This window comes from Lithobates pipiens, unplaced genomic scaffold (genome assembly GCF_037356315.1).
Source record: "Lithobates pipiens isolate NorthernLeopardFrog02 unplaced genomic scaffold, aLitPip1_a1.2 Scaffold_13, whole genome shotgun sequence".
NCBI classification, from domain to species: domain Eukaryota; kingdom Metazoa; phylum Chordata; class Amphibia; order Anura; family Ranidae; genus Lithobates; species Lithobates pipiens.
In genome coordinates this window covers 225,413,402-225,439,179 of record NW_027507718.1, presented here as the reverse complement: position 1 = coordinate 225,439,179, position 25,778 = coordinate 225,413,402, and the positions used below count along the sequence as shown (strand labels likewise).

The 25,778-nt window shown below is 42.9% G+C and overlaps 1 protein-coding gene across 2 annotated transcripts in view; it reads right to left on the bottom strand.

Moving 5' to 3' along the window:
* Nucleotides 1-25,778, bottom strand: part of TMPRSS9 (transmembrane serine protease 9) — a 212,154-nt gene that overhangs the window by 89,178 nt on the left and 97,198 nt on the right. Inside the window, exons 3-4 of one of the 2 annotated variants that reach the window (XM_077476274.1) lie at nucleotides 4,674-4,811; nucleotides 1,668-1,795 (exon numbers count right to left, since the gene is read on the bottom strand). In XM_077476274.1, coding sequence (XP_077332400.1) covers nucleotides 1,668-1,795; nucleotides 4,674-4,811 — 266 coding nt within the window. Of the gene's footprint in view, nucleotides 1-1,667; nucleotides 1,796-4,673; nucleotides 4,832-25,778 lie in introns of both variants that reach the window. The other variant, XM_077476273.1, reaches the window with a different exon arrangement.

Below are 25,778 nucleotides of genomic sequence, written 5' to 3'. Positions count from 1 at the left end.
GGAACTCAGTGGGCTGTCCAGTGTCATGTGGACACTTTCTGTACTGTCTCTCTTGGGACTATAGAATATATAGGGGGTTATTTACAAAAGGCAAATCCACTTTGCACTACAAGCGCAAACTATAAGTGCAAAGTGCATTTGAAATTGCACTTGGAAGTGCAGTCGCTGTAAATCTAAGGGGTAGATCTGAAATGAGGGGAAGCTCTGCTGATTTTATCATCCAATCATGTGCAAGCTAAAATGCTGTTTTTTTATTTTTCGCGCATGTCCCCCTCAGATCTACAGCAACTGCACTTCCACGTGCACTTTCAGTGCACTTCGCAGTTGTAGTGCAAAGTGGATTTGCCTTTTGTAAATAACCCCCACTGTGTTCTTTTTGTGAAGAAGGTTTTAGGCCTGGTTCACACTTATGCATTTTTTTGTGCGTTTTTTTTTTCAGTTTTGCAGAAACACACTAGAGTTCATTTAACATGGTTTCCTATGGGTCATGTTCACATCTGTGCATTTTATGGAAAGGGCCAGGGACTTTTTTCAGTTTTTTTGGTTCCATAGACTTCAATGGATCAAAAGCGTGTATTGAAAAACGCTAAATGCACCTGCAATAGGCAAACTGCAACCTGCATAGATGGGAATCAGGCCTAAGTGTTTTAGCAAAGGACAACTGGGCAGGGCTGACACCGCACAGTCCACAAAAATGCTGTTTATTATCAGCCAACAGGATCTAGATGTGGAGTATATGTCTGGCAGATCAACAGATATTTTTCTTTACTTGCAGGGTCTTTAAGGGGCTAAAACATGTGAAAATGTGCATGCATTGTATTGCATATATTTTTTGTTTTATTTTTCCCTACCATACACTATATTCTACTTAACTAGGTAAAATAGCAAAAAGATTTAGTGCTCCTCACCCCAATACTATATATACTTCAGTAAATACATAAAGAACAAATGCTTTTGTTGCAGAATTAAAGCGGAGTTCCCCCCAAAAGTGGAACTTCCGCTTTAAGCACTCCTTGCCCCCTTACATGCCACATTTGGCATGTAATTTTTTTGGGTGGGGGTGGGTGACTAGTTTTGAGTGGGGCTCCCTGTTCCACCTCCTACTTCCGACTACAGGCTGCCTAGACGACTCCTCCTCTCCCCCTAGGCGGCCCCTCCCTCTCGGCAATCTTCTGGGACATGTCACAGGTTCCAGAAGATTGCCTTTCCACTCAGAGTGCGCAGCGCGACTCGCGCATGCGCAGTGCGCCTTCGTATGCGCAGTGTGTGCACCGCCGTGAAGCCGCAAGCTTCAATGGAGGCGCCACAGAGAGGAGGGGGAGAGGAGCGAGGCTCAATGTGGGCGAATCCCTGGACCGTGGGACAGGTGAGTGTCTGTTTATTAAAAGTCAGCAGCTACACTTTTTGTAGCTGCTGACTTTTAATAATCGAAAAAAAGCCTGAAACTCCACTTTAAATCTTTTATGGACTGTACAAACTAGTGTGGTGCTCTCATCTTTCAATGTCGCAACTCCTCTGAGGGTCCAGCAGGACACCATGGCTGTTGGTAAGCAGCCTCTAGGACTGCATATCAATTGTCGCATCACAACAAACCACCGCAAGGTTCAACGTTCCTATACCAAAAAGTAAACACATGAAGACAATAACATAACCAAAGTATTACTTACCAGTCTCTGTAAAGTAGATGTTATTGATCTGTAGTACATAGAGGTACTGTTTTGTAAACTGGAATCATATTTAAGACCTTGTAATTCCAAAGTATGTACCAAAGTGAGGCTTTGTGTTGATAAATACACTAAAGGTAAAAAAAAAAAAAAAAAGCAACTGATAAGCTAAAAGCAGAATATTTTTTTTCACATCATGACATCAGGTTATACGGTAAATTATAAGAACTACTAAATTATTTGATTTATTTGTTTTTTTATTGCTGTCTGTGTCCCTGTTGGAAAAATCAGCAATCTCTATTTGTCCTAGTGACTACTGTTACTGGGAAAGACGTTAATAGGGAATCCAAAATTTTACAATTGTCATCAGAACAAGAGGTGAGAGAAAACAGGACCACTTGTTCCAATGACAACTGTCAGTGGGATTTCCCTCACTTAAGAGACTGCCACTTTCTTTGTCATGTTTCTGGGAAAAGTGAAAAGAACTCTGCCCAGCAAGACACATACAGGACACAGTAAAAAGAATGATAGGGGTTTTAATCTTTCCATACTCCATCTAGATCAAAAAATGAATGTAGATGCACTTTGACCACTTCAATACAGGGCATATTCACCCCCTTCCTGCCCAGGCCAATTTTCAGTTTTCAGCGCTGTCGCATTTTGAATGACAATTGCGCGGTCATGCAACACTGCACTCAAATGATTTTTTTCTTGCCCACAAATAGAGCTTTGTTTTGGTGGTATTTGATCACCTCTGCGTTTTTTTTTATTTTTTGCGCTATAAACAAAAGAAGAGTGACAAGTTTGAAAAAAACACAATATTTTTTACTTTTTGCTATAATAAATATCCCAATTTAAAAAAGATAAATAAAAAAAATGCCTTCCTCAGTTTCGGCCGATATGTATTCTTCTAAATATTTTTGGTAAAAAAAAGCGTATATTCATTGGTTTGCGCAAAAGTTATAGTGTCTACAAAATAGGGGATAGTTTTATGGCATTGTTATTACTAATGTATTTATTTTTTACTAATAAAGGCAACGATCTGCAATTTTTATTGTGACTGCGACATTGTGGTGGACACATTGCACACTTTTAACACTATTTGGGACTATTCGCATTTATACAGTGATCAGTGCTATAAAAACGCATTGATTACTGTATAAATGTCACTGGCAGGGAAGGAGTTAACACTAGGGGGCGATCAAGGGGTTAAATGTGTTACCTAGGGAGTGATTCTAACTGTAGGGGGAGGGGACTCACAAGGGGAGGTGACCGATCAGTGTTCCTCTGTACCAAGAACACACAATTGGTCTCCTCTCACCTGACAGGATGTGGATCTGTGTGTTTACACAAACAGAACCTTGGTCCTGCTCTGTTATTGGGCAACCGCCGGTGGACATTGCGGCTGCTGGGCACGCGCACCGTCTCCCGAGTGATGGCTAGGAAGCCCAGATCATCATATGACGCCCGTCCAGGATGGGAGATCCCTCCTGCGGACGTCATTTGACTATGGGCGGGATGTCAAGTGGTTAACCAGTTCCCGACCGGCGCACGACGATGTACGTCGGCAGAATGGCACAGGCAGGCAAAATGGCGTACAGTTGAATTTGCCACCCTGCCATCGCGTGTGCATGCCGGTCGGGACCCCCATGAGTCCGGTCTCGGGTCCCGCGGACTTAATCGCCGTGGGGATACCCGCGATCGTCTCACGGGGAGGGAGAATGGGGAGATGCTGTTGTAAACAGCATCTCCCCGCTCTGCCTAGCAACAAGTGACACTGATCTCTGCTCCCTGTGATTGGAGCAGAGATCAGTGTTCACTAACACACAGCTCAGCCACCCACAGTTAGTAACACGCCCCTAGGACACACTTAACCGCTACACTGCCACCCCCGGTTAACCCCTTCACTGCCAGTGCCATTTACACAGGAATCAGTGCATTTGTATAGCACTGATTGCTGTATAAATGACAATGGTCCCAAAAATGTGTCAAAAATGTCTGCTGTGTCCGCCATAATGTCGCTTTTACAATAAAAATTGCTGAGCGTCGCCATTACTAGTAAAAAAAAATATTAATAAAAATGCCATAAAACTATCCCCTATTTTCTAAATGCTATAAATTTTGCGCAAACCAATCAATAATCGCTTATTGCGATTTTTTTTTACCAAAAATATGTAGAAGAATACGTATCGGTCTAAACTGAGGAAAAAAAATGTTTTTTATATATATTTTTGGGGGATATTTATTATAGCAAAAAGTAAAAAATAATGAATTTTTTTCAAAATTGTCGCTCTTTTTTTGTTTTATAGCGCAAAAAATAAAAAAACGCAGAGGCGATCAAATACCACCAAAAGAAAGCTCTATTTGTGGGAAAAAAAGGACGTCAATTTTGTTTGGGAGCCACATCGCTCCACTGCGCAATTTTCAGTTAGAGTGACGCAGTGCCGAATCGCAAAAAGGGGCCTGGTCTTAAGCCAGCAAATTGATCCGGTTCTGAATGTGATTAAAGTGGTTCTAAAGTCTCAAGTTTTTTTTTTACCTTAATGCATTCGGTAGACACAGACTGGGCAACTTGGGGGATAGCCTGCAAGGGTTCTTCGATGGAAAGCTGCTTACCATGGGGCCACTCGCAAAAGAGGAGGGGGGGGGGCTGGAGCACCGGTGGGGGATCCCACAAAAGGAGGATCGGGGCTGCTCTGTGCAAGACTATTACACAGAGCAGGTAAGTTTAACATGTTTGTTATTTTAATAATAATAAAAAAAAAGTGAAGATTTAAGGATGGGGGGAATAGTGAGACATAGAACAAAATCTGCCAAGAAGAAAAACATAAAGCATGCAGTGGTACACTGGCAAAACCAAGAAAAGTAAAAAGTTGAAAAAAACTTTTTTGTTTTGGATGTTTGATTTGAAATGATAAATCCTACTGCCTATTACTTTTTAACTTAACATCATTTATAAGCATTTGAATAATATTATCAGTATCCAAGTGTTGACTTGCAATAACTTACTTATTAATAATCCTGTGATGATACTGATGGCTGTGCCTCCAAGAAGTACAGAGGCTAATGTCCACTTGCAGTATGATGTGTGTATATACTTCGCCTTGTCCATGTGCGGCACAGGCTCCGTACCCACACACTGCTGTCCTGCCATTGTAACAAAAGAGCTGTAGACAGTAAACAAGGATCAGGGCAACTATTGCTTGAACAAACACCATAAAATGCTCATGGATACACTGTATGTATTTTAATAAACAATAGTGAGCAAACCTTTCCTACGTGGTATTCTGTGGGACCAAGCCACACTGTAAATCGCACCAAACATTCTCCGAAATTGCATCGCACAGTCACACTGACTAGAACAGGCACCATTGAAAATAATGTGACTCATGCGACTCTGTGTGACTCAATTTACCTCAGAAAACACACCAGTGTGAACCAGCAATTATATTCAGTGCACACAAATGAATGGTAAACATACGGTACATAAGAGACATTTTCCAGTCAGGTAGCTGATATACATATACAGCACAAAGCAGAAGCAACGACACAGATAAAGAGTAGAACATAAAGTATGAAATAGAAGACAGTATAGAATTTTTCTTCAATTGTTTTCCTTACTTTTTTCTTTAATTTCTCACTTTGGCTATCTCTGGTCACATGTGGGTAGATTTGAGCTGAAAGGAATAGGGAGTGCTCAGAGGAGTCACAGGACTCTCTGCATCATAAAATAAATGAAGCCATTTCTTGTTTCTCTGAAGTCTTTTAAAGGTGGACTGCAAAGTCAAATGTTAGCTCCTCAGCTTGGTGTGGTACCTTGACCAATTTCAGGAAGGGGTGTTGGCGCTTTATCTTCTTAAACCCATGATGTCATTTTCAAGTCCTAGATATCCCTCCTCATATTGTGGGAGACATACCCAAACACATTATTACAAACTAGGGAATGGTAAAAATAAGAATTTGTTTTTCAAAGAATAGCCATTTTTCCAATGAAGAGTTGAATATATATAAATATATATATATATATATATATATATATATATATATATATATATATATATATATATATATATATATATATAAATAATAATAATTATAATTATTATTTTATTTTATTTTTTACTAGTTATTGATCATTGATTTTTATAGGGACTGCAACATTATGGCGAACAGATCGAACACTTTTGACACATTTTTGGGACCATTGGCATTTTTTATGCTATAAAAATGCACTGATTACTGTGTAAATGTCACTGGCAGGGAAGGAGTTAACAGTAGGGGGCGATCAAGGGGTGAACTGTGTTACCTAGGGAGTGATGCTAACTATGAGGGGATGGGACTGCCTGGATGAGAAGACCGATCTTTGTTCATACTTAGTATGAACAACAGATTGCTCTCCTCTCCCGTGACAGCACAGAGATCTGTCTGTTTACATTGACCGATCTCCGTTTTGTCTCTGTGTGGAGTGATCCGCCTAGTGCCCACAGCGCCCCCTAGTGGTCAAAAGGCAAACCAACATATAGTTACGATGCTTTGCCCAGGGGAGCCAACCTGCCGCAGTATAACTGTGGCGGCTGGTCGGGAAGGGGTTAAGGTGTTACCTGCAAGGAGGAGTGATATTCCCCTCTACCATTCCTCGGACCACTGAACGTTGACATAAAAAAGAGAAATTGCCACCTGAAAGCTCCTCAAAAACCAGCACTATCAGTTCACTAGTTCCGTGCAGCAGTCCAACGCCCCTGCTTTACTTCTATGTGCTGTAATGATGTGGGGGCTGACACAATAAGTCAATAAAGCAGTATTAAAGTAAAACTATAGGCAAAACTTTAAAAAATATATATATTTTGGATAGAGTAAGGGAGGGTTGTAACCCCTGTTAGATTTTTTTGCACCATCTGTGTCCCATGCAAAGATCTTCCTTCACTTCTTGTCCCATAGCTAAACAGGAAACTGGAGGAAATCCCTGCAAATTAAGGGAATCCCTTGGGGACCACCAGGTCACCAGAACCAGTGTGTACATTGGAAGATTTCCCCTATATTACTGTTCTGGGATTTTCTTTTACTTTCAATGATAATGGTAACATATAGCCCTTGTACACACGGTCGGAGATTCCGACAACCAAATCCGTCGGATTTTGTCCGACGGATCTTGTCCGAAACTGTTGCATACACACGGTCGGACAAAGTTGTCGGAAAATCAGATCGTTCAGAACATGATGACGTTATTTTGTTACGACGGGACTACGTTCAGGCTAGTAGCAAATAGCTTTGGTGTAGGAATTTGATCTGAGCATGCGTGACACTTTGTCCGATCGGAATTCTCTACACATGATCGGAGTATGTGCAATCGGAGCATTTTGTCCCAGAAGGATTTACCCCCTTAATGACCAGGCCATTTTTTGCGAAACCGACAATTGCGTGGACCTGTGACAATAAAATTGATGTCCTTTTTTTCATCACAAATAGAGCTTTCTTTTGGTGTTATTTGATCACCTCTGCGTATTTTATTTTTTTCGCTATAAACATAAAAATAGTAACAAAAAAAATATATTTTTAACTTTTTGCTATAATACATATCCAATAAAAAATGTAAAAAAAATATTTTTTCATCAGTTTAAGCCAATATGTATTCTTCTACATATTTTTGGTAAAAAAATCCCAATAAGCGCATATTGATTGGTTTGTGCAAAAGTTATAGTGTCTACAAAATAGGAGAAAGATTTAGGGCCGCTTTTAATTGTTTTTACTAGTAATGGAGAGAATCAGCAATTTTTAGTTGGACTGCGACATTGCGGCGGACAAATCTAACCCTAAGGCCGTGTACACACGGGCGGATTGTCTGCCCAACTTAGTCCGCTGAACCGTGTTTCAGCGGACAATCCGCTCGTGTGTGGGCTTCAGCGGACTTTTTCAGCGGACAGTCTGACGGACTTTGTCTTTCGGAATTTCCGTAATTTTGTCCGTCCAAACTTGGTTTTGTCCGTTCAAACTTGGTTTCAGCGGACAGTCCGCTCGTGTGTAGGCAAGTTGGACAGACTAAGTATGGCGCATGCTCAGAAAGGATTTACACGGCCGAAGGTTGCATTGCAGTGTATTGGACGTCGTTTTTCTAGTCCCGTCGTACGTGCTGTACACGTCATCACGCAAGTTTTCAGCGGACTGTCTGTTCATCGTGTGTGGTCAAGTCCGTTCATTCAAAAGTTGAACGGACTGTCTGTCGGATTGTCTGACGAACTTAGTTGGGCAGACAATCCGCCCGTGTGTACACGGCCTAAGTGACACTTTTTGGTGACCAGTGACACCAATAGAGTGATATAGGTGCTATAAAAATGCACTTATCACTGTATAAATGGCACTGGCAGGGACGGGGTTAACACTAGGTGTGATCAAAGGGTTCCCTAGGGAGGTGCTTTCTAACTGTCAGGGGGACGGACTGACAGGGAGTAGAGAGAGATCGCTGTTCCTGATCACTAGGTATAGCTGATCTCTCTCTCCTCCCCTATCAGAACGGGGATCCGTCTTGTTTACAGATTCCCGTTCTGCCTCTGTGAGGAGCGATCGTTGGTGGCCAGCGAAAATCGCGTTGCGCACCCTGTATCTATTACACAAAACGACGCACAGGTACATCGTTTTGCGCAATAGAGCCACCCTGCCGCAGCATATGTGCGGTGGCCGGTCTTTAAGTGATTAAACTCAAAAACAAAAATGTAATATATTACAGCTTACAAATTTTTAGATGTGGTGGCTGTATTCATTTTCTATATTACACTTTTTATCTTTATTTTCACTTGGTGATCCGGTCAGTAAGTCTATAATTTCTCAGCTTCCTTTCACAAATCGACAGGAATGAGACAAACCATTTAACACTGACAATGGTGCTCACAATGGTCAGATTTTTTTCATTTATGTAAAATCTTTATACCAATAAGAAAAAAAAAAACTGTTGCTGTAACTGCTTAGAGTTTAACTATAGTATAGAGGGATTAGAAGACCTGTCAGTATTTTAGCTGTCTGAACCCCCATTAGGGAGATTCACCCTCTCTATTCGTCTTGTTTGTCGTTATCATCGAAAGTGAAAGAAAAGACAGAATTTTAGGTTGACATCATAGCAGTAGTAGAGAGAAAATCTTCCAATGGGGATACCAGTTCTGGGACACCCTAGATTTGTAATCAAGTCTTATTGCCAGAAGGACAAGGTGTTCTATATGTCTACATCCACACTGAATTGCTCATAAGTGTCATTGTGTCTATAACATATGCGTACATATCCATAGATTTTATTCACATGTACTCCTGAAGAAGATTTTTTGAAACGCGTCGAATTTGCATGCAATATAGACATATTTTACATTTACAAGATACTCTTTTGCCCTTTAATGACTGTGCACAGCGGGGGTGCCGATGCTCGTGGCCAACAGTCGCGATGACCGCTGGCCACGAGCTGATCGTGAGCACGATTGACAGAACAGGGACGAGTGTGTGTAAACACACTTCCCTGATCTGTTCTAAGAGGAGTGACAGATCGTGTGTTTCTATTAGCTAGGAACCACGATTCGTCACTTCCTCTAGTCAGTCCCCTTCCCCTTCAGTTAGAATCACCTCCCAGGGAACACAATTAACCCTTTGATCGCCCCCTAGTGTTAACCCCTTCACTGCCAGTGACATTTTTACAGTAATCAATGCATGTTTATAGCACTGAATGCTGTATAAAGGCCAATGGTTCCAAAAATGTGTCAAAATTGTCCGATGTGTCCACCATATTGTCAAAATCGCAGCTTGCCATCATTACTAGTAAAAAAAAAAATAATAATTATAAAAATGCTATAAATCGATTCCCTATTTTGTAGACGCTATAACTTTTGTGCAAACCAATCAATATATGCTTATTGCAATTTTTGTCAAAAATATGTAGAAGAATACATATTGGCCTAAACTGAGAAAAAAATTGCTTTAAAAAAAAAAAAAAAAAAAAAGGGGGATATTTATTATAGCAAAAGTTACAAAATATTGTGTTTTTTTTCAACATTGTGGCCCCTTTTTTTTTATAGCGCAAAAAATAAAAACAGCAGAGGCAATTAAATACCGCCAAAAGAAAGCTCTATTTGTGGGGAAAAAAAGGACATCAATTTTGTTTGAGTGCAACGTCGCATGACCGTGCAATTGTCAGTTAAAACAACGCAGTGCCAAATCGCAAAAAACGGCCAGGTCATTCAGCAGCCAAATTTTCTGGGGCTGAAGTGGTTACTAGGGTTCAGCTTTAATTTATTATTAAAGTGGTTGTAAACTCTTACAGACCACTTTTACCTACAGGTAAGCCTAGATTAAGGCTTACCTGTAGGTCCAAGAAATTTGCATGGTTTAGGAGATATTTGCTAAAGACAGGCACCGCTGTCTACAGCGCATGCACCGTACACAGCAGCGCGCAGGCGCATTGAGCGTGCCAATGCTAGCGGCGATCATGCCGTTAGTGGCGGCACCTGCGCGCATGCGCGGGAGTGACGTCATCACAGCTTCGGCCAATCGCAGTGCCAGAGCCACGATACCCGGAAGGAAGATGGACGCTTTGTGGAAGAGGGGACAGCGGTGACATCGCAGGCTCCTGTGTCAGGTAAGTGACACATATTAGGAGCCCATTATGCTTTAAAGAGGAGCTGCACCTTTAAAAAAAATATTAAAACCCAGCAGCTACAAATATTGCAGCTGCTGACTTTTAATGAATTGACACTTACCTGTCCCAGGGTCCAGCAATGTCGGTGGCAGATGACGAGCGATCGCTCATCTCTCTGCTGCCCCCAACACCATCCTCTGTCAGGGAATCGGGAAGTGAAGCGTTGCGGCTTCACTGCCCGGTTCCCTACTGCGCATGCGCGAGTCGCGCTGCACGTCTCCACTGGTCCCTGCTGTGTCCTGGGAACTGTGTGTTCCCCAGAACACAACGGGGGGTGGGGGAATCTGCGGCTAGCTTGTCCCAGAAGTGGGTGCAGATACCTGGATTATCCATGTATCTGCACCCCCCTGAAAGGTGCCAATTGTGACATTGGAGGGGGGGGGGATCAGATGAGCGGAACTTCCACTTCAGGGTGGAGGTCTGCTTTAACTTTGCAGGGAAACAAAGAGGAAATAAAACCCATCAGGGTTTACTGCCTCTTTAAAAGCCATCTAAAACTGCTAGTACATCTCCCACTACCCTCTCCCCAGATTGCTGCTTTTCAAATGTGTCTCCATTGTTCCTCCATCCAGAGTGAAAAAACAAAGACAGGGAGTGTGTTACTGACAGGATCACCAGGCGGAAAAAAAAGGAAAAAAAGGCAAAAAAAGAAAATGAATGTAGCAACTAGCATTAGGGATTGATAGGCTACAAAATACTACATTTTTGTTTTTGGCTTTAATAGCACAGCGAGGAAACATACGATTGGCTCTTCTGGAAGTGTTTTTCTTAGGAGTACTCAGATGGCAATTTATCTTCATTATAGTGGTGTTCAGTGACACGGAGCAGTGGGAGAAGTTAAATGTTTACTATCTTCTTCGCAGGGAACACTGTTATTCACAGTTTGATTTTAGCAGAAATGCGTCCAAAATGCAACAAAACGATCATTGTGAGGTCAGTGCCTTCAAGAGAGAAAATGGGAACGAGGATTTGGAATTTGAAGTATGCATGTCAAATCTTGGCTTGGCACTGGAAACTAGGACATCTTGTTAAATAAAATGCTGCTAAAGTAGCCGGGTGTTCTAGATGAACTGATGATAGAACAGGTATTAGTTGGACATGTATCAACAATCCAGAGCAATTAATTAGAGAAACAAGATGACAGTAATATATTCTAGCATGGGGGAAAGTGAGCAGCCGTGCAGACAGACAGAATACTGTTTTGACTACAGAGCTTTGAGTATGGATATAACATTGGATATGGCGTACATGTACGAAATAGTCATAAGAATGACTGGAAATATTATTCTGTAAACATTCTGCAGAGTCATTGTGGTGCTTTTTAAAAAGAATTTAGAACACTTATTTTTTGTATTAAAAGACAAATATGAGATAATCATAGAAAGTACAGGCCGGCAACCCGACAGCTTCTCCATAGAAAAAATTTATTTGAGCATTACAGCAATAACATCATCCAAAAAACACTGACGCGTTTCGGCCTTAGGTCTTAATCAAAAGCATAAAACAGGGATATGCAATTAGTGGACCTACAGCTGTTGCAGAACTACAATTCCCATGAGGCATAGCAAGACTCTTAGAGCCACAAGCATGACACCCAGAGGCAGAGGCATGATGGGACTTGTAGTTTAGCAACAGCTGGAGGTCCGCTAATTTAAGACCCCTGGCATAAAATATGAATTGAACACATCAGTAGTAAAGCCTAGTACACACGGGCCGAATGTCGGCCGGCATCGGCCGTTCAATAAAAAAACGGCTGATATCCAGGCTGTGTGTACTGCAGCAGTTTGGCCGGCTTCTATCCATGGGGAATGACTGCAAAAGGTCTGCTGATAGACTCCCAATGTGTCCCGGAGTTTTCTGGCAAGGGGGCTGTCCCCTTGTGAGAACACAATAGCACAGCAGGGGAGATCGCTGTACTAACATTGCATGGTTAGTACAGAGGCTCTTTCGGAGTTGTCCGTTTTTTTTTGTTCAGCCCTGCTAGGTTGAATGAAAAATACCTGCTAGTGTGTACTAGTCACATTGGTTTTATAGATCAAACATGAGAAAAACCTGAATAGACCCATCATAATGGATCATATATTATATTAGAAGAAACAAAGGTCACGGTTATCAAACGATGATGCATCTACTTAAAGGGATATTACAAGTTTCATACAGTTTTAGTTTAGAACTATAGTATAGAACTATAGAACTATAGTACAGGCAGTCCCGGGTTACAAACAAAATGTTGTTCTTAAGTTTGTTCTCAAGTTTAATTTGTATGTGAGTTGAAACAGGTACATTTTTTAAGTGTTATGCCCTTGTACACACGGTTGGACTTTCCAATGGAAAATGTGCGATCGGATTGTGTTGTCGGAAAATCCGATCGTGTGTGGGCTCCATCTGACTTTTTCCGTCTGAATTTCCGACACACAAAGTTTGAGAGCTGGATCTAAAATTTTCCGACAACAAAATCAGATAGTTTAAATTCCGATTGTGTGTAGACAATTCCGACGGACAAAGTGCCACGCATGCTCAGAATAAATTACGATATGAAAGCTACTGGCCCGTTTATAGTCCCGTCGTACATGGTTTACGTCACTGCATTCAGAACGATTGGATTGGATTTTCCGACAACTTTGTGCGACTGTGTGTATGCTAGACAAGTTTGGACCAAAATCTGTCAAAAAAAAATCTGACGGATTTTGTCGTTGGAAAGTCTGACCGCGTGTACAGGGCATAACGCCAAAAAAATGTAATCCCAAAATAAATATTTTTATGTTTTCTGGATAGCATACGGAAAGGTTGACACCCCTGTAACATTTGTTTTGCTGTCTGTGCCCCTGTTTGGAAGACTTCACCTCATTTCTGTCCCTGTGACAATTGAATTTTGAAAATTTGGGGTTGTTGTGAAAAAAAAGCCTTGGTGATACAGCTTCAATGGAGACACCTTTTTCCCACAATAACTCTTCCAGGAGTGGATTTCCCTTCCTATAAGTAGATTACCTCTCATTTCCTGTTGTCTCCCTTCATTTGTAAGTAGGGGTCATATGTAAGTCAGAGGTATGTAGCTCGGGGACTGGCAATTAAATCTCCTTGCTACTGAGACATATTTAAGGATCTATTTATTGTGTCGATGGGCAATTCGCCCAATTTTTAAAGTGGATGTAAACCCTCACATATACCCAGTGAAGTGAACAGCCTCAGATGATACACAGAGATGAAACAAATCTCCCTACATACGTTTTACATGTATATCTGCTGTCTTCAGCTGTATATAGCCTTTAGAAAGTGCTCTTCGTGTTACAGATTTTCTCTTCCTGGTCAGCACTGGGAGTGGATTATTAGCATACAGCCAAGACAGCTGATTGGAGGAAAGGTACACACACCGTCTCTCCACATTGGCAAAGGAAGGAAGGAATGTGCAGAGCTTTGCTGTGAGACGGCAATCTATCTGCTAATCTATTTATAGCAACCTCCCACTACACACACTTTGGGCTGCCATCTCTGAGATCTTGTCAGAAGTTATCAGGCTGCTAACAGAGCTAAGAGATTAAAACACTAAAGATATATGTGCCCAGCTCAAATGTCATGAATCGGGCACTTACGTCCACTTTAACTGTTTTTTTTTGGCTAAGATTATATTTTGCACATTAATTCAATTTATCACAGTGGTTTTTGCCATACCTCCCAACCTTTTGAGATGGGAATGAGGGACACCTATCAGCAAAAGTATGCAGGCATTGGACAAACCCCCTGGCCACGCCCCCTTAAAGGTGAATTGTATGAAAAAACAAGATTGGTTAAACCCACAAGTTCTTTTTTATCACTATTATTCCTTTATATTGGCTTTTGGAATTTACAAATGCAGCAATTTATAATTTGGACGAAAAGTTTAGCACTGGGAAACACTTTTTGATAGATAAAAAGTGCATTTTATATACATCTCTATAGATCAGACCAAAATGAGGGACAAATGAGGAGGAATGAGGGACAGAGTGGCATTGCTCCAAATTAGGGACAGTCCATCCAAATCAGGGACAGTTGGGAGCTATGGTTTTTGCCCATTTCCACCCATTTTCAAAGGAGATTGACTCAAAATCTGCCAGTTGAAATTAGAGTCAAACAATAATTGACCATGTAATCCCACACATGTCCTTCAATGGGAAAGAGCTCTACCATACTATTTATCCTATTTATTACTTATTGAATGTAGATTCATTTTGGAAATTCACCACACATTCACCTATTTATTTGCCTTGCATAGTATTTAAACTATTTTCTGGTTTGGAGTGGATACATGTATATTTTAAAGTGAGTGAGTGAGTGAGTGAAATATATGTATAGCGCACAATTCGAACTAAATCGCCTTAAAGTTCTCATTGACTTGGAACTGTGTATTTTTTTGTCCATGAGGCTTGATAAACTTGTGTTTTTAATGCAAGCGCCATGCTTCCATGGTTCATTTTTCTTTGCTTTAATGAAAAAAATGGCATGTCCCTCCTCTGGTATCTGTGTACTGTGCAGTCCCGCTGCTATTTGGATAGCAGCCAGCCGCCAGCCTACATGACCTTTAGCATGTTGGAGGGAGGGGGTGTTTTGAGAAGGGTTTATCCATGACATCACTGCACATATTTTTTTTTTTAGTCCAAATATGAGAAGATATGTTTCCCCCTTCCGCTGACCTGGCCAAACACCACAGGGCAACTTGGTGGACCCTGAAAAGGTAAATATGAATAAAAAGGTATAAGTATTTTTAAATGTGCTCTGAATGTATTTATTTTTAAATTTGTACCAGTTGCCAGGCTGGCTAGTTTAATCTCCCTGGTGGTATTATTATTTCAGATTTTAGGTGCTGAAAGCGGTACAATTATTTAGCATGGAAATTTGGCGTTTTATATTGTAGTCCTGTAATTCTTAGGAATAACTCACTTAAAGCGGTCGTCCACCCTGAAGTGGAAGTTCCGCTCATCTGATCCCTCCCCCCCTCCGCTGCCACAATCGACACCTTTCAGGGGGGAGGGGGGTGCAGTTACCTGGATAATCCAGGTATCTGCACCCACTTCCGGGACAAGACCGCCGCAGACCTCTGCAGATGCCCCGCCCCCCCCCCCCCCGTTGTGTTCTGGGAAACACACAGTTCCCAGGATACAGCGGGGACCAGTAGAGATGCGCAGCGCGACTCGCGCATGCGCAGTAAGGAACCGGGCACCAAATTCCCGATTCCCTGACAGAGGATGGAGGCGGGGGCAGCCGAGAGAAGAGCGATCGCTTGTCATCTGCTGCCGACATTGCTGGACCCTGGGACAGGTAAGTGTCAATTTATTAAAAGTCAGCAGCTGCAATATTTGTAGCTGCTGGCTTTTAATATTTTTTTTAAAGGTGCAGAACCACATTAAATCTGTCCAAACCAGAGTCTAGCAGACATCCCGGGTATGATAACATTTGAAAAATGAAATCATAAATTATAATATAATAAATAACTATAAATAATTATACCAAATAATAATATAACAATAATAAATAATATTCAATAATGTAATCAAATCAAAAACACTGAAATTTGCTCAGTTGCAGAATTGTCACTGACATTACTTTTCAGTATTTGATGACGGATCTCCCCACAAATCACTATCGCTCAATTCTGCGAGTGATTCCAATTTATTATCGCTGTTTTCTAGCTGGTCTAAAACCATTTTTGATGTAAAGGCACAGTTTTGGTTGCTATGGACAATCTCAAGTTTCCAGGCATAAAAAACTGTTTTTATATTATAAAACTGCATGCAGGACACTGGGCAGACCACTAGGGACAAAGGGGATGTGAAATAATTACATATAGCAATGTAATCTGTAAGATTACATTATACTGTATGTATACTGTGTGTTTTACTTTTTGAATTTGGTGCCGTTCTCCGCCCCCGTGGGTCGCAACGCTCGCAAAGAACGGAGCCTGGCGATGTGATACATTGAGCGGAGGGTGGCTCGCTCGTACAGCGGGGGGACATGGCTGGATCCAGGGGACAAGGTAAGTAACCTCTTCCTGGATTCAGCGATGCGGTCCCGAGTCTGGCTCTGGGGTTACCACTATTGGTACTAAATTTTCACCCCTAGCCAGACTCGGGAATACCGCCAGGGGGGTTAAAGTAGGTTGTAAACTTTACACATATACCCAGTGAATTGACTACCCTCAGATGATACAGAGATGAAACAAATCCTCCTACATCAGTTGTATCTGTTTATTTGTCCTGTGCAGCCTTCTACAACACACAGATAAAAAGATTTTTCTCAGCACCAGAAGGCAGGTGGCAGGGATCTGACATCACACACTGCAGAGCTAGAGCACAGAGCTGATTGTAATCTGAGAGCTGGTTGGAGGAGAGTGACACAGCCCCTTCTTCACAGGCTAATGCCCCATACACACGGTCAGACATTCCGACCACAAAATACATCTGATTTTTGTCGGATTTTTGAAAATCCGATCGTTCGGAACGAGGTGACGTAAAACAAGTACGACGGGACTACGTAGAGGCCAGTAGCCAATAGCTTTCTTCTCCAAATGTTTTCTGAGCATGCGTGGCACTTTGTGTGTTGGAATTCTCTACACACGATGGGAAAAAGTCAAATTGGATTTTGTTGTCTGAAAATTTTAGATCCAGCTCTCAAACTTTTCCCGTCGGAAATTCCGACACACGATCGGATTTTCCGACAACATAATCCAATCTGACTTTCTTCCATCGGAATTTCGGACCGTGTGTATGGGGCATTAGCGAAACAGAGTTGAGGGTAGGAGTCATCTGTTCTGGAGTGCAGGGTGGGCTAATGTGTCAGCCTAAAGTGAGTCATGCAGAGCACAGAAAGATCAGAGATGAACCAATCTGTGCTTTGGATTTAGGTTAGAACACACTATAGTGGGATGTGCTTTGTTCATTTTTCCTGTCTGAAGTTTACAACCACTTTAGAGCAGAGTGGGGCCACACCATTTTTTTATAAATTAAAAAATGTCATTCTGTCTGCAATTGCTACAGTTTCAGCACCATGGACTGCAATTGCTAGCAAATTGCCACAAAGATTCAACCAGAAACATGGAAATAATCTCTGTTGTATGTTAGATATACCCCCTGCACACACCTATGGTTCCTGCAGAGGTTGAACACCAATGTCACCATACAGAGCCAGTGGCATGGGACCATTGGAGTCTGTTTTTTTTCTCATCTGTCCTTTCATTGGAGGTCATTAACTACTGACATCAATTATTTTTTAAGTTTTGAAAAAGGAAGGCACTCAACCTGTGACCACTGATGTATGAGGCATTCCTCCAACTGACCATCAATGTAAAGGGGTTCTTCTCACACTTACGGTCAAAGTAAGGGCAGCCCTTCTCCTCTTTTCACCCATGTAAAATGTCACTTCTACACTGACCACTAGGAATGAGAAGATGGTTTTGGCCAAACCTAGGCTCAGACTGAATTTTGGTTATTCAGTGGTTTCACAAATGGCCAAACAAAATTGGAAAAAACTGGTTGCTTCAGGAAGTGAAACATTTAGCAGCTGTAATCCTACCATTGCTAAATGTGCCAGCCATCCGCATCCTAAGGCCGCGTACACACGCGGGGACTGTTCGCTCAACTTTGTCCGTCAAACAGTTTCAGCGGACAGTCCGCTCAAAATTAGCATGGACGGACTTGCCCACACACGACGAACGAACAGTCCGCTGAAACCGTGCGCGATGACGTGAACGGCACGTACGACGGGACTAGAAAACGACGTCCTATACACTGCAATGCAACCTTCGGCGTGTAAATTCTTTCTGAGCATGCGCGAGACTTAGTTTGACGAACAAGCCTACACACGGGCGGACTGTCCGCTCAAACCAAGTTTCAGCGGACAGTTTTTCGGAATTTCCGAAAAACTTTGTTCGTCAGACTGTCCGCTAAAACTGTCCGCTGAAAGCCCACACACGAGCGGACTGTCCGCCGAAACACTGTTCAGCGGACAAAGTTGAGCGAACAGTCCCCGCGTGTGTACGCGGCCTCACAACCAAGATTCACCCCAAGATAATACAGCTGTCTTTTACATTATTCATCATGTTTGTTATTAGTACCGAGACAGTCCATCACAATCTATTGAGTCTGGGATTAGATTTTTGCCCAGCTTCAGCAACTGCTCTATCTTCCCACTCTCATTCCCTTTTTTTCTATCATTCAGCTGTCAGCAGAATGTAAACAAAGGGGCGTAGATTATGTAAAAAAAGCATGGACCCCCTTCAATCTCTATTAAACTTTAAGTCTGGTATGGGTTTTAAGGGGGACCCCATAAAATTCCTCACAAAAATTCACACCAGACCCAGATTCGAGCATGCAGCCTGAAAGGAGGAGGAAACAAGCATGTGCCCCTGTGACAGACCCAACCAGGACAGTTTTTTTTAGAGAGGACAAGGGGCAAGCCTCCTATCCACTGATTATGGCCCATAGAGGGAGCAGATCATTCTCCAATGATGGACAACAATGTGATAAACGCTGAGAGTGATGCTTAGATTAATTCTCTGAATAAGGACAATAAAGATTTCCTTCTGAAATGGATGGAAAGGTGTAATATTAATCTTGTATAGGTTAATGGTAAAAGGAAATATGGTGGCCCTCCTGCAGATTGGGTTGGAGAGGCTCCTTCACTTGGGACAGAAATACCCTATATTGTCAAAAGTATTGGGACACCTGCCTTTATACGCACATGAACTTTAATGGCATCCCAGTCTTAGTCCGTAGTGTTCAATATTGAGTTGGCCCACCCTTTGCAGCTATAACAGCTTCAACTCCTCTGGAAAGGCTGTCCACAAGGTTTGGAGTGTGTCTATAGGAATGTTTTACCATTCTTCCAGAAGCACATTTGTGAGGTCAGGCACTGATGTTGAATGAGAAGGACTGGCTCGCAGTCTCTACCTTAATTCATCCCAAAGGTGTCCTATCGGGTTGAGGTTAGGACTCTGTGCAGGCCAGTCAAGTTCCTCCACCCCAAACTCGCACATCCATGTCTTTAAAGACCTTGTTTTTGCACTGGTGCGCAGTCATGTTGAAATAGGAAGGAACTATCCCCAAACTGTTCCCACAAAATTGAGAGCATGAAATTATCCAAAATGTCTTGGTATGCTGAAGCCTTAAGAGTTCCCTTCACTGGAACTAAGGGGCCAAGCCCAGCCCCTGAAAAACAACTCCACACCAGGATCCCCCTCCACCAAATGATTTGGACCAGTGCACAAAGCAATGTCCATAAGACCTGAACCTCAACCCAACACCTTTGGGATGAATTAGACTGGAGACTGCGAGCCAGGCCTTCTTGTCCCACAATCAGTGCCTGATCTCACGAATGTGTTTCTGGAAGAATGGTCAACATTCCCATGGATACACTCCTAAATCTTGTGGACAGCCTTCCCAGAACAGTCAAAGCTGTTATGGTTGCAAAGGGGGGACCAACTCAATATTGAACCCTACAGACTAAGTGGGGTACACACTAAAAGGAAAATCAGACGAACGAACATCCAAATTTTCCTTGTTGTTTCACAGAAAACCGTTGAAAGAAAATTCTTACAAAAATTCTCGTACGATAAAGGTTTTTTTTTTGTTGTTTATGGTTTCTGATCATGCGCAGTCTTTCTTTGCAGACTCCTACGGAAATGGTACACGTTAAGTGAAAATCGTTCATTCTGTTCCCATACAAAAAAAATTGGGAGTTTGTACCTTCAAGAATTTTCTTACAAATATTCGGATTCAGTTGTTGAAAGTTGTGTACACACTATACGAAAATCATACAAAGATTTTTTGGATGAAAATGTTTGCCTGACTTTCTTATAGTGTGTACAACCCTTAAGACTGCAATGCCATTAAAGTTCATGTGTGTGTAAAGGCAGGCGTCCCAATGCTTTTGACAATATAGTGTATTTATCAACAATATCCCTTAAGAAATCTATGAAGATAATGTCATTCCACCTTTTCAGATTGCTGGAACATTGTATGAGTTTGTCTGATAAACTATTGTAGACTTTTGCTGGACAGTCTGAGATGGGGTGGAATCACTGTTTGTGCATTGTGTGCCTCCTAGTTCTGCATTCCCTTTGTTAATTGAGTCACCTATTGTTTCGGTCTGTCTGATCATCTCTTGGAGATTAGATTAATATTGTGATCACTATACCCTGTTATCGAACCATTGTGGGATGTTTATGCTTATGATGATGTGTAATGTACTTTGTATCCAGGGTTATAGGCTTGGTGCCAAACAGTCTGGGTGAGCACTGAGTCACCTAGGTGGCTAGTTGTTTACTTAGTTCATGTTAATTAGACTGATGTTTATGTTGGCTGTTCCTCAGCCATGTTGATTATATTCCTGTATACAGTTTCCTTTGAATAGGATAATGTTATTAGGCTCACCTGATCTGGTGGGCTATATACAGTATTCTGTGCAATTTTACAATAAAGTGAGTTCCAGCTTGCATCTCAGCTATTGTTGGCTAGGCTTAGATGCTCAGCTATAATATCTGGTTCCTGGGTCCAGACTGGGGGAAGCTATATATCTTGATGGAAGCACCCAAGCTCATAGTTTAATTTCATTATTAATAGAAATGTTGTCATATAGAGCCGGAGGTTCTTTAAAATTATTTGCTCTATATACACTAGCTATGCCACAATGCTTATTGTTTTATTTTCTGTTATATATGTACAACTTACGGATCATGCTAATGTACTGTGACCTACTACAATGCTAAAAATTCTAGTAGTGGTACCCTATGACCTAAAACACTGTTTAAAAGGATTTCTTTGAGGTGAAAAGATTGCAAAACACAGTTCTAATGAGAAAGTCTGGTGTAAGGCCGCGTACACACGCGCGGACTGTTGGCCCAACTTTGTCCGTCCAACAGTTTGAGCGAACAGTCCGCTCAAACTTAGCATGGACGGACATGGCCACACACGACGGACGAACAGTTTGCTGAAACCGTGCGCGATGACGTGAACGGCACGTACGACGGGACGAAAAATACGACGTCCTATACACTGCAATGCAACCTTCCGACGTGGAAATCCTTTCTGAGCATGCGCGAGACTTAGTTGGCCGAACAAGCCTACACATGAGCGAACAGTCCGCTGAAACAAGGTTTCAGCGGACAGTTTTTCGGAATTTCCGTAAGACCTTGTTCGGCCAACTGTCCGCTGAAACTGTCCGCTGAAGCCCCACACACGAGCGGACTGTCCGCCCAAACACTGTTCAGCGGACAAGGTTGGGCGAACAGTCCGCGCGTGTGTACGCGGCCTAAGCTGTTAGCTGTCACACTGGTGTCTCATTTCTCTGACTCGTTTAGCTGTGCATGGAAATTTGAGCTTGAGACACTGAGCACTGTAAGCAATTGCCCATTTTTAAGATCGGTTAGGAATAGAGGTGTAAGTTTATGAACTTTAACCTGCAGGCTGGAAATATATACTGTATATGAACAAAAATATACAGTGTATATCTATCTATCTATCTATATGTAGGAAGGCCAGTATGGTGGCCTGAATTTATGGGAGGAGCCCAGAGGGTATTTAACCAGCCCGCTCGCCTGTGGTCTTTGTCGGTTTCCGGTGCGCGGCACTACGTCACTAGGCCGACGGCTCGTGTTTCGTTTCCATTCGGACAAAACGTCTCTCTCGTGGTTTTCTTTCCCGTTCGTTTTGTACAACGTCGCCGGCTCTGTACAACGTCGCCAGCTCGACTGCCGCAGGTAAGGGTCTCGATTGACCTTCCTGTACTATTTTTAGTGTCGTTAAAACCTGAAATATCGAATCGTTCGTTATGATACCGGTTGTTATCACTCAATACGCTCCAATTTCGCAGCGCCCTTCATTCCACGGGCGTCATTTCTGTAGATATTGCTGGTAGGAAAAAACTGCACTGTTTTAGTACTTGTTATATAGTCTCGTTACCGTGTTCCACAGTCAAAATCGTTGCCAGTCGTGTCTCACGGCACAACGACTCGTACCTCTGCCATAGCTGGTTCACGTAGGTCATTTCATCATTTCACTCATTTCTGTCACGCACGGCGCTCCGATTCGAAACCAGTCGCATCCGCTAAATGCGCCGTTTCGTTCTGGTGTGCCCCCTACTTGCTCGGCCTCATTTCGGTACATGCTCCAGAGCCCGCTCGTCGTTAAAACGACCCGGGTCTCTGTCATGGGAGTCATTTTCACCTCACCTATTACGTTCGAATCGAAACCAGACGCTTTTCTCAAAACGCGCAGGTTCGATCGACGTGTCCCAGTTGCGTTGGCCTCATTTCGGTACATGCTCTAGAGCCCGTTCGTTGACGGTCGCAGGTTGCGTCCTCTCCGATTTGTAGCTCTATCATGGGAAACATTTCATTGTCACATAGTACGTTCAGTTCGAATCCGGTCGCATCCCCGTGCATCGATTCGTCCGGACGGCCCCAGGTATTTTTCGGCCTCATTTCAGTACATGCGCCAGAGTCCCGTTCGTTGTCAGCCGCAATCGCGGCACGACCGGTTCGGGCCTCTGTCATGGCAAACTTTTGTCACTCATTTCACTGTCACCTACCGCGCTCTGATTCGAATCTAGTCGCATCTATGATGCACCGATTCGTTCCGATGTGCCCCAGTTGTTACGGCCTCATTTCAGTACATGCTCCAGAGTCATGATTCATTGTTGGTTGCAGGTTTCGGTTCTCTGATTCATGTCTCTGTCATGGGAAATCGGTTCACTGTCACGTATCACGCTTCCGATACGAATCCAGTCGCATCGTGCGCTAATTCGTCTCGGCACGTCCCAGGTATTTCAGCCACATTTCAGTACATGCTCCAGAGCGTACACGGTTAACGGTCAGTCGCAACAGCGGCATGATCGATTCGTGCCTCTGTCATGGCAATCAAAATAATTTCGCCGCCACGTACCGCACTCTGTTTCGAATCCGGTTGCATACGTTATGCACCGATTCGTTACGGTGTGCCCCGGTGCTTTAACCTAATTTCAGTGCATACTCCAGGGTCCGGTTCCTCATCAGTCGCAGTCGCGGCACGATCGACTTATGCCTCTGTCATAACACATATTTCATTAACTTGACCGTCATATACCGTGCCCCGATTCGACTCAGTCGCATCCGTGAGGCACCGATTTGTTCCGGTGTGCTTCAATTGTTTTGTTCCGAATCGGCTCGGTCGCATTTCGTTACATGCTCCACAGTTCATCTCATCACTTTTCGTCTGAAACGTCGGTTATCGCAATCAGCCTATGTCACAGCAAACATTTCACTCATTCACTGCGCACTCTTGTCACTTGAGTCTAATCCACTCATACCAACAATACATTGGTTCGCACCCGTCATGTCAGCATTACAGGTATCGTTCACATGTTGCCTGTCATTCCTCCAAGTCCGACACTCACTATAGATCGATCCTTCGTGCTTCGAATTTCAGCCAAGGGTCTCGATTCGTTCGTTAAAACCTTCACCTCACTACTACTCCCCCTGATAGTCGCACAATCCAATGCATCTTGGTTTCCTTTCATACATCTTACGATCGGTTCCTATCAGGATTGTTACATATAGATACAAAGATTTGTGTCAGTTTCATTTTCATACACGCTACAACCCGTTTCAATTCCAGTCGCCCCAGCGGCAAATTGATTTGCACCGGGTTCATCCCGTACTCTCCACAGTCTCTTACATATTAGATTAAATTCATACACTCTAAAACGGATTTTGTCAGATTAATTTCATGCGATCAGCTCATATACGATTCGGTTTGTTCGACCGATTCATATCGGATTCATTCCATACACATCCAAGAAACAACTTCTTGCAAATCACTGCTAGCACGCACCCAAGCATACGCTCCCTGCAATCATTGCAAACATGTTCCAGGCACAGACTTCTTGTAGTCGTTGCAAGCGCGCGTTCAAGCATGGACGTCTTGCAATCGTTGCAAACACGCATCCAAGCATAGACTTCTTGCAATCGTTGCAAGTACGCATCCAAGCATAGACTTCTTGCAATCGTTGCAAGCACGCATCCAAGCATAGACTTCTTGCAATCGTTGCAAGCACGCATCCAAGCATAGACTTCTTGCAATCGTTGCAAGCACGCATCCAAGTATAGACTTCTTGCAATCGTTGCAAGCACGCATCCAAGCATAGACTTCTTGCAATCGTTGCAAGCATGCATCCAAGTATAGACTTCTTGCAATCATTGCAAGCACGCATCCTAGCATAGACTTCTTGCAATCGTTGCAAGCACGCATACAAGCATAGACTTCTTGCAATCGTTGCAAACACGCATTCGAGCATAGACTTCTTGCAATCGTTGCAAGCACGCATTCGAGCATAGACCTCTTGCAATCATGGCAAACACGCATTCAAGCATGGACCCCTTGCAATCATTGCAAACACTCATTCAAGCATAGAACTCTTGCAATCATTGCAAGCAGATGTCCAGGCACAAGCTTATTGCAATCATTGCTAGCAGGCAGTTCTGACTAGCTCAATAGATTGCTTTAGGAAAGCCTGGATACTTTCCTAAATGTACATTATATAACGGGGTACTTATGTTTATAGGTAAAGTTGATCCAGGGAAAAATCCGATTGCCTCTCGAGGGATCAGGAAGGAATTTTTTCCCCTGCTGTAGCAAATTGGACTATGCTCTGCTGGGGTTTTTGCCTTCCTCTGGATCAGCTGTGGGTGTAGAATTGGGTATGTTGGGTTGTGCGATACTTTGTTTATTTGATTTTGTGGTTGGACTGGATGTACTTCTGTCTTTTTCAACCTGGCTACCCATGTATCCTACCATAACTCCTTGCTATCGTTGCAGGCACGCATCCTGGCATAACTCCTTACAATCGTTGCAGGCTCACATCCTGGCATAACTCTTTGCAATCGCTGCAAGCACCTATCCTGGCATGACTCCTTACAACTATGGCAAGCACGCATCCTGGGGAACTCCTTGCAGTCGTTGCAGGCACGCATCCTAGCATTACATCTTGCAATCGTTGCAAGCACGCATCTTGGCATAACAGCTAAGCAATCATTGCAGGCACGCATCCTGGCATAACTTCTTACAATCATGGCAAGCACGTATCCTGGTGTAACTCCTTGCAATCGTGGCAGGCACGCGTCCTAGCATAACATCTTGCAATCGTTGCAAGCACGCATCTTGGCATTACATCTTGCAATCGTCGCAAGCACGCATCCAAACACACGTTCAAGCACAACTCCTGCAGTCTTCGCAAAGCACATGCGGTAACACGAATTTCTCAGAGTCACTACGAACACATCTCCAGTGACAAACTCCCGTGCCATTGTCGCAAGCACATGTTTAAACACAACTTTTGCAATCGTGCCAAGGCTCGCGACTTAGCATAACTTCTTGCAATCATTCTTTTGCTAGCACATTCTCAGTGGCCCACAAACTGGCTACACGTTGTTTTCAGCAGCACTT